The sequence below is a fragment of the Coptis chinensis genome, chromosome 4 (genome assembly GCF_015680905.1).
Source record: "Coptis chinensis isolate HL-2020 chromosome 4, ASM1568090v1, whole genome shotgun sequence".
NCBI classification, from domain to species: domain Eukaryota; kingdom Viridiplantae; phylum Streptophyta; class Magnoliopsida; order Ranunculales; family Ranunculaceae; genus Coptis; species Coptis chinensis.
Window position 1 is genome coordinate 39547639 of NC_141459.1, and position 10167 is coordinate 39557805.

Here is a 10167-nt window from a genome sequence, read left to right on the forward strand (position 1 = left end):
TGTAGCCTCATGAGATAACTAGGGTTGTGTTGATGAGTCTCCCATAGTAACATCAGAATCCATTGTGTTGGATAGTGCACGCTGTTGGTGTCGTGGAGCAGTGCTAGAAACAGCTATCCGTAGGGCCTTAGACAGATTCATTCAAGTTAAAAACATGAGTATAGATTAGAAAACCAATAATGTGGGAATAAGTAAGAAAGCAAGTACATGAAAAGATTGTTTTTAAGGGCATCTAACCTCAAGTTGGGCTGCTCGTTGGTTCTGAATGAACTCTTGTACCGTTTCATTGTGTATGTATGATGATGCTTGGGTGTGCATGGTTTCTATAAACAGTCTGATAAGATAGGGGTAATAGGTAAATAAGTACACAAAATACTAATGTTGGCGTAGATACAATTTTATGATAAGCTCCACGAAAAGCAAAATTATGAGACAACATCTCAAACTAACAGTTTAAAGTATAATAATAATGGGAACCAGCACTGGATTACCGAATGCTTAAAAAGACTATAATCCCTTCTGACGATAGCAATGAACTAACCTTGATTTTATTGAGCTTGTATTAAGGTATGATTCCACTGGAACGTAATAGAGAAGGAGGTAATGATAAGTATCCAACACCTGATGCAATGAAAGTAAGGGTTCAAGTTAGTGTTGGAAATGGAGGTAAAATGGAAAATTAAAAAGGGATTAAGTAGTTGAAGGGGTCGTACCTGGTGAAAACATGGGCGAATCTAAATAGCAGCTGTGTAATTAAACTATGGCAAAAAGCAAAGAAGTTCAGTTTCAAGAACACGCTTAATTGTAATAAGTATAATGTCAGTTACAGTAGTATGTCATGCCTGATGTGATTTATAGGTTAGAGATTATAACGGCCAGGTAAGTTTCACTCAACGCTTTTATACATATCACGCCTTAAATTATGCTCTGCATTCATACAATTAAAATCAGTTCCCATCATGCTGATATTCTTATGGCTTCGAGTTCTTTGGAGTTCCTATGACCTACCTCATCCCTATGACTCTCTTTAATGGAGTCTATAAATGACATATATATCAGTCTAGTTAATTATTTATCCAAGTTATTTATCAATCTGGTTTGATTATGTCTTACTCTGTGTCTTTAATGTTTCAATATTAACATATACTTCACACCTTCTATGCCACTCACAACTTGAGTTGCCTGCTAGCATTCCTTTTATCTATATGGTGAAACAGCTAAGTAGCAAAGATAATTATGGTCCTTAGGAGTACTTTACCTCTTTCTCATATGTATTGCTAGTTATGTAATATGGGATGATACGTTGATACCTTTCATATCATGGTCTTCACTGTGGTTTGAAATGAAATTGATCTGTACTTACCTAACTGTATAGATCTTGATATCTTATGATTCAGATATTAGGACTCACTATTAACTTATTTGTTAGAGTGCATTTTGTCGCCTGAAAGACTTTTTCTATTTCTGTTTAGTTGCTTTTCATAAGTAGAACATATTATTTGCTTTCAATACTCCATAGATACCCCTTTGAGTTCCTTAATCTCTTTGATGTCGATATGCTATATAATTTTCAATTAGCTCCTCCACTGTGATATGGTGTATCATTGTGATTCCTCCCAGAACTCCAAAGAAGCTTCATGAAAAACAAAATTATGAGACAACATCTCAAACTAATAGTTTAAAGTACAATATTAATTGGAACCAGCATTGGACTACCGAATACTTAAAAAGACTATAATCCCTTCTGACGAAAGAAAAGAACTAACCTTGATTTTATTGAGCTTGCATTAATTAAGGTATGATTCCGCAAGAATTTAATAGAGAAGGAGGTAATGATAAGCATCGATCCAACACCTGATGCAATGAAAGTAAGGGTTCAAGTTAGCTTTTGAAATGGAGGTGAAATGGAAAACTAAAAAGTGATTAAGTAGTTGAAGGGGTCGTACCTAGTGAAAGCATGGGTGAATCTGGATAGCAAATGTGTAATTATACTATGACAAAAAGCAAAGAAGTTCAGTTTCAAGAGAACACTTCATTGTAAAAAGTATAATGTCCGTTACAGCATTGTGTCACGCCTTGTGTGATTTATATGTTAGAGATTATAATGGATCGGAAAGGTCAGTTTCACTCAACACTTTTATTATACCTGAATTGCAGCATTGTGTCACGCCTTGTGTGATTTATATGTTAGAGATTATAATGGAAAGGTTAGTTTCACTAAACGCTTTTATTATACCTGTTTCACTAACGCCTTAATTGCAGTATCTATTCGACTGCCTAAATCCCCTTTTTTTTAAGAAATTCACATGTTTTCCCATCGCAGCAGACGACACCCACCTTAAATAAATGACTTCATACGAACCAACGAACCGTAGGCAACTAAACTGAAATGGGATGACCGGATCTGTTAGGAGGTTGAAGAAGGTATTCTTTGTCAGGGAAAGTATACTTTTTCAGGAATCATTTTCTCTTACTGCGTGAGAATTCTTTGACACTTCTCTAGAAATGAGTGGCCAAATCAACTTTGATGAATGAGAAATTGCCAAAGAGTGGCGGGAAGCACTCCTACTATTATAGTTTGCGTAGCCAAGGAAATTTGAATTTAAATAAATATCGAGGGTCGTTCAATTTGTATGACCATGGGGTACCCAAAAAAAAATAGGTGTATGATCATGGGCACCGTTAAATGCAGAATCAAATTTGCATAGATTAGATGGGGGTGATCCACCCTAATGGAAAAAGAGCCTTCTCCCCAAGTAATCAAACTTTTTGTGTGTTCAGTAGTTGCCGCGCAAAAGCGTTACAACTGAAAACACAGGGGTTACCAAAAAACCGAGAGCAGATAGGTAGGGGGTGATTAAAAAAAAGTGTAACAACAGTTATTATGCGGCTACTGTGAATATTGTTTGGAAACAGTCAGCTGCAATTGCAATAAAACACACTTGATCACGACAACAAATTTTTTTGATTGAATCAGGGGAAATATTATAAATATTAAAAAAATTTATTGATGAGCAATCAGGGGAAGAACAAAAAAATAGCAAACATCGAAGAAGATACACCGCCTATCAAAGCTAAGTACAGTCTTGTAAGGTAATCTAATTGAATGCCTTTTGTAGCTGATTTGCCGTGCATATTGCAATGGAGTAGTCCTTGTGGTTGGTGGCGGCCACGCTATAATGGTATTCCCTTACACTCGCCCAAGACTTTCCCGCAGATTTGGCCATGACCACCAAATATCGCAGTTTTGGCCATGACTTTCCTTTACGTACATCAATCCATTCTCATGCAAGATTTTTTTGCGGGTGGGTCCTCACGGCTGTTTTCTTGGACAGAGGCTTCTTTACATGTGGCTTCAGCTGGAATTTCCAATATTAAACCCTGGGCACATTGCATTGGGGCAAAATTAGTTTGGCAAGGCTATAGAGATGTAATCCTTTAATCAGCAAATTTAGTCAGGAAATTTAATACCTTATTTAATACTTCTTTGGCTATTGTGTTATCAATGTCCTCTGGGAAAATCCTTTCTATTGTGAATGATTCATACTTGTCCTTGTCACTATAGTCAGTGACTAACTTGGAAAACATACGCCCTTTCTTCAAGGCGCTGCAATTCTTTCCGAAGATGTAGCGGGCCATTTTCCTATATGGTGAAATACATAAGGTATAATACAACAAAAACTTTGTTAGATAAAAAAAAAACGATGAACAATTCGGTAATAGCATGCCTTTGAAATATGGACCAATTCTTTAACTGGCTTCTGAATCAAGTGTTTGGAGTTTTTATCAAAAACAACAAATGTGGTGGCCCCCGATGAATCATTAACTGCCATTCGTAGCATATACCTGCATCATCATTTTTTTTTATGGGACAAAAGGAATAGATCATGGATGAGAGTGTGGACAGCACGATGGGAAAAACGGGAAATTACTTAACGAAGAAAAAAAAAATTGCACACCTATCGACCACGCCAACACTACAATGTGTGCATACTGTTCCAGTGACAGTTTTCTTACAACTAACGCACGAAGTGTAGAACCACTTTCTATCATATCAAGGACATAGCTTATGGTGGCCTTGCAAGTGTACATTGTTCCCTAAACAAACGCAATAAAATAAGGATGGTGGTGGTTCAAATGAACATAACAATCAAGAACAGGGCAACACATTTTAATCAGCTAACAAATAAATAATGAAGTACGTGTGCGTGTGCGTGTGTGTGGGGTGGGGGGGGGGGGGGTGCATGATCGATCCCTTCCCATTTCCTTCAATTTACCTATGTCAACCCTCCTATCAATGAGAAGGTCTTGCTCAGAATGCCCGCCAGATTGACCAGGGTCTTCCAATTCAACAACTATTTTCATTGTATCAAAACTGAGAAACAAATGTAACACATCAGCTATTACGAAAAAACCATAGGCCAAAAGCAACTCATAAGTAAACCATGCTTTAAACTTATTGCGATGAGCAGTGGACTGCATTGAGGACTATTCCATCCCTAAGGATGGGACGCAATCAGCAGGACAAAAAAAAAAGGAGTATTCCCTAGGAATCAATTAAATGGCAAGGAAAAAAGAAAAGAAAACAAACAATAATGGTTTCACTATCACACAAACATGGCTGAGAGAGGGAGCCCGTTTAGACTTGAGAGAGAAATATAACTTTAAATGGGCTTATTGGTCCTTATTCTAAGGCCCAAAGTATAGCCCAAACGAAAGTAGCTTGATTCACACGTGGGACTAAGTATCACGTGTTTGTTCCGTGTCCAAAACGAGTTTTTTGTTAGCTGTTGCGTGCTTATCCCATGTGTCGCCATTGAGGATTATTCCACCCTTTAGGATGGGACACAATCAGCAAGACAAAAAAAAAAAAAAAAAAAAAGTATTCCCTAGGAATCAATTAAATGGCAAGGAAAAAGAAAAGCAAACAAACAATAATGGTTTCACTATCACACAAACATGACTGAGAGAGGGAGCTCGTTTAGACTTGAGAGAGAAATATAACTTTAAACGATTATTGGTCCTTATTCTAAGGCCCAAAGTATAGCCCAAACGACAGTAGCGTGATTCACACGTGGGATTAAGTATCACATGTTTGTTCCATGTCCAAAACGCATTTTTTGTTAGCTGTTGCGTGCTTATCCCGTGTGTCGTAAGTTTCACGCTATCGTAGATGTTACGCAACCAATGATAGTTATAAATAAGGGACCCCCTGCATCCAGTTGGAGAAATCTCACAACTAAGAATTCTAGGTCGGTAGAAAGGGTGATGATTGACACACGAAGGAGTATAGTTTGTGCAATGAAGGGTGTACTTGATGACGTGGAAGAATGTTTTTCCGGACTAATAGACTTCTCCACCCTCAAGAAGGAGAAATTGAGCAAACATAAGAGGATTTTCTGTTTCATGGGGATTTTCTCCTACAAAGTAAGCCTGCTAATCAAAATAGTAAATATAGCAAAAAGGAAGGATGGGCACCAAGTAGAAGGGTGAAAGGGAACATAGCATTGTGTGATTCAGGAGAATCGGCAGCTTACTTCTTGTCTGGTACTCTAGTTTCTTGAATGTCCCAAACTTCCAAGCTAGAAGGACACTCTACAAATCCAAGCATGAAGTTTAAGCCCAACCCCAACCCCAACCCCTTTAAATAGGTCTCTTACTATTGAATATAAAAAGTGTGTGATTTCAGTTGTCCTGTTCTGAGCTAAAGAAAATAGTGGGTTTGGAACCTCATACGATGATTCACCCATCCCTAGGATGGATCGTAAAGGCAGGTTTCGGTGCCTAGGACGTGGCTATAGAATAAGACTGGATCATCCCTACTGCTGGACCAATTCGACATTGAACTTCAATATTGGATCTTGGATCCTAGGAATCCAGTATGGTTGTAGCTGCATCAACAGTCAACCTTGAACCCGGAACTCCCTTCCACAATTGAGAGTGGGAGATCTTCACACTTATCACCTGGTAGAGCCACCAACAAACAATGCGTAATGGAAACCCAGGCCTTTCTTGATAACGTCCCCTTCCACTAACCTACCATGCGATTCAGTCTGGTAGGCCAATTCGAAAGAAATAGCCCACCAAAGCCCTAATTGCCCAGGTGCCCATATGATATCCAATCGTTAACACAGCTAAAGGCTTAGTCCTGTCCACCTTTTTGTAGAATAATCCTAACGTAACGATGAAATCTTTCTCACAGGGTCTTCATGATAGAGCTCATCTTCCATTCTGACCGATTGTCTCGGGTATACTAATTCACGACATCAAAGTATTCGCCCTGATATAGTTTCAAGACTCATAGGGATCACTGACGCGGAGTTGGCTAGCTTTTTCTTGTTTAGGTTCCTTGTCATACTCATTAAAGCAAAAGAGGCTTTCCAGAGAAGATATCAATTGAACTTTTAAGGGGGTATTTAAAGCTGAGGAGTTTGGTCTTGATGTGGCTGAGATGGTAGTGACTCACACAATGCAAGGGATAGAGGAAATTGGTCTGATCCAAAGATTGAGGGGAAGCTTGCAAGGAGGGGAAGAGCCAACTGCCTTGTGGTAACTTACGTTTGGCGGGGGTATATAGTCGTACATGCATTACTGTTCAGTTTCTAATTTACTGGTCCTTCTCTTTACTTATCTATATAAGTTGGCTAAGGTAAATGCTAGGTACAAACAAAAGGAACGTTACATTACATGAATGAGATACACAATTTCTTTACCTCTGTTTAAAGTCCTTCACATCTTGGATATCCATGTTTACATAAATCTTGGTGCCACTAAGAGTTGACAGCCCAAGCTTGCCTATAACACAAAATTATTCAATTCAAATTCTCAGACAGTCATTTTAAATAACAACACAGGTAGGTAAACAAAACAAAACGAAATAAATAACGAAAATGCCAAAGCAAAATCACCTCGGTAGTAGCCTGCCTTTAGGGACGTCGCAATGATCACTACGTTGGGTTGTTTCATCGTGTCTTCAGGAATTATTTCTGTCATACCTTCCCACAAAGTAATTGGCAGCTCCAGCCCACTGAAAAACAGAAAAATCATCACCAGAGGCTAACATGATACATGCAGAGGGAACAAATAAAGCCGACGGGGAAAAAAAAATGGGATCATTACCTTTTATTCATGATAACGACTTCTTTTAAAAGTTTCCCAGCAGCTTTTCTAGATTTGCCAACCTTTGTCAATACACCAATCACGTCTGTGAGAAAAGTTAGCTGGCTTGCTTTAGTGGGAATATTGTCAAATTTGATGAACTTGAACATGTGCTTTGAGATGTCATTGGCTTCTTCAGTTGTGATCTTGACCAATGTCCCCTCTTTGAAATGGATCTTGTAAGCATTCTCGACGGGGCAGTAGTCCTTTGCAAACACAACGTCAAACTTCTCCAAGGTGTAGATGCTGCCCTCCTGGACGAAGTCTTCCTTGACAATGCTATCGAAATACTGGAAATCCTTTTCGAACAAAACGGCATGGATTTGATAACCTTGACCACAAGATGAAAATTAATCAAGGTGCAATCTCCCCATTACAACATGTAACCAACAAATAACAAAACGGATATAATAATATATTGAACAACACATTGAATACTCTATTCGACAACAACCCAAATTCCGCACAAATCATATATGTGTCAAGCACGCCTAAACCAATGGGCGACAGCCCCCCATGTTAATTAGTGCAATCGATGACGGCATAGAAAGGAATCAGATAAAGTAAAAAAAAAAAATGGAAAAAAAAAGAGAAAAAAAAAATGGAACAAATGATTCTAATGGACACGGATAAATATAAATTAAAAAAATCATAGCGATCCAACGGGGTAGGATTGATATGAAAAAATAAACACCAAAGGCCGGTACATATTAGGAACAATCAGTTGTAATAATAGGCGTCATTCAAATAGTTATAATGAGAAGAAAAAAATAAGCAAACTTAGGAAAATGTATATACAACATGCTAATTAAAGGACATATCATTTAATATTTGAAAAAAACATACTATGTCAATTATGGAGGATATGATATAGTGGTCTTTGGACTATTACATCATATCTTACACTATCCCACTAAGTCTATATGACAAAACTACACAGATATTTTATTTGATAAAACGTTTTGTACAACGACTCGTGTAGGTTGACAATCTTTTTTTTTCCACCCAAATCTAACGGATAATCATTACCTTAGAATCGAGCATTACAAATTCAATGCTAATAGCGCAATTCTTCTTCGAATTAATGGGTTTCCACAGCCGGGTGACTCGAACCCGGCCTAATATTCCATCGGTCCGTTCGAGTGTGAAGTTTGTCGAGATCGGTGAATTGCTGATTCGACATTTTCTCCAAAAGCTATAATTTGGAAAATTAAATATGTCAGCATTGCAAGATTCGACTACCCACATTAAATAAGTTTAGGTAACACATGCAAGATGTCCAATGACCAATCTCGAATCCCAAATCCCCAAGATTGGAAAGATATTAATACTGTAACGCTAAGATTAGAAGAGGAAAATATTTTAGAAATTAAAAAAAAAAATGGTGAAATTTAATGCTAGTTGCTGCTCAAGACTCGAGACAGGGCTATACTAATCGAGCAGTGAATTCTTTCACTGAACTAACTGAATTACCCAAGACCAGCCGACCAGCTGATCGAAACAAAGTAAATGTGGTAAGTTTAAACATTCTAAAAAATAGGTCACCATTTTTCCTCACAAAGCAAGTGAACCCGAGTGCGCAATTGAAGTCACCGTTAACGAAAACACATAAGCAGTTCGAGTTAATTTGAAGTACTGGTTTTTCCAATGTTCAAAACCTCAAATGATGTATATCCTCTGAACTATACACTATACACCCTTTACAAACTGTATAATAAAGACGCCAATAGTTGATTTTTGTATTACTTATACTTCTTTCTCTGTCTGATGGCTGCATTTCGGTTCTTCAATTTTATTTTGATGCCTTGTGATACAACTAAAAAATATATGAAACTACCATGAAAACCTCAACATACCGCAGCGCTAAACATACCTCAAGATATGAAAACTACCATGAAAACCTCACTGTGTGTTAGCATTTACAAAGACTAATTGGTTACCATTATAGCTATCGGCAGCAGTGCTTAATATATCTCACAAACACCTTAACCCAAACTGAGCCACCCATAAACTCATAAAATGTCAAAATGTTTTGCTACATATGTAATTAACCCAATTGGAATTCAGAACTTAGCATTTCAAGATTCGACTACCCGCATTAAAAAAGTTTAGGTTGCCACATTCAAACAATAAACCACGATTTTTTTTTACTAAAGTACATAATATTTTTGGTAACGTAGTGAAGAAAACAAATAACACATGCAAAATGTCCAATGACCAATCTCGAATCCCAAATCCCCAAGATTGGAACTATATTAATACTGTGACGCTAAGATTAGAAGAGGAAAACATTTTAGAATAAAAAAAAATGGTGAAATTTAGTGCTAGCGGCTGCTCAAGACTCGAGACAGGGCTAAACTAATCGAGCCGTGAATTCTTTAACTGAACCAACTGAATTACCCAAGACCAGCTGACCAGCTGATCGAAACAGAGTAATTGTGGCAAGTTTAAACATTCTAAAAAATAGGCCACCATTTTCTGCTGAAAGCAAGTAAGCCCGAGTGCAAAATTGAAGTCGCCGTTAACAAAAAGGTTTTTCCAACGTTCAAAACCTCAAATGATGTATCCTCTGAACTATACACTGTACACCCTCTACAAACCGTATAATAAAGACGCCAACATCTAATTTTCGTATTACTTTAACTTCTTTCCATTTCTGATGGCTGCATTTTGGTTCTTCAGTTTTATTTTGACGCCTTGTGGTACAACTTAAAAATATATCAAACTACCATGAAAACCTAAACGTATCGCAGCACTAAACATACCTCAAGATATGAAAACTACCATGAAAACCTCAATATATTAATACTGTGACGCTAAGATTAGAAGAGGAAAACATTTTAGAATAAAGAAAAAAAAATGGTGAAATTTAGTGCTAGCTACTGCTCAAGACTCGAGACAGGGCTAAACTAATCGAGCCGTGAATTCTTTAACTGAACCAACCGAATTACCCAAGACCAGCTGATCGAAACACAGTAATTGTGGCAAATGTAAACATTCTAAAAACAG

General features: G+C 37.6%; 1 protein-coding gene across 1 annotated transcript; it reads right to left on the minus strand.

Annotated features, from left to right (window-relative positions):
• Positions 1-18: 18 nt before the first annotated feature.
• LOC147503468 (uncharacterized) lies at positions 19-8341 on the minus strand. Its single transcript, XM_086604854.1, has 7 exons — positions 8272-8341; positions 7120-7489; positions 6909-7027; positions 6714-6795; positions 4278-4375; positions 238-323; positions 19-126 (listed from the first exon to the last, which is right to left on the minus strand). The coding sequence occupies exons 1-7, from the start codon at positions 8339-8341 to the stop codon at positions 19-21; spliced, it is 933 nt and encodes a 310-aa protein (XP_086460980.1).
• Between the last annotated feature and the right edge of the window lie 1826 nt (positions 8342-10167).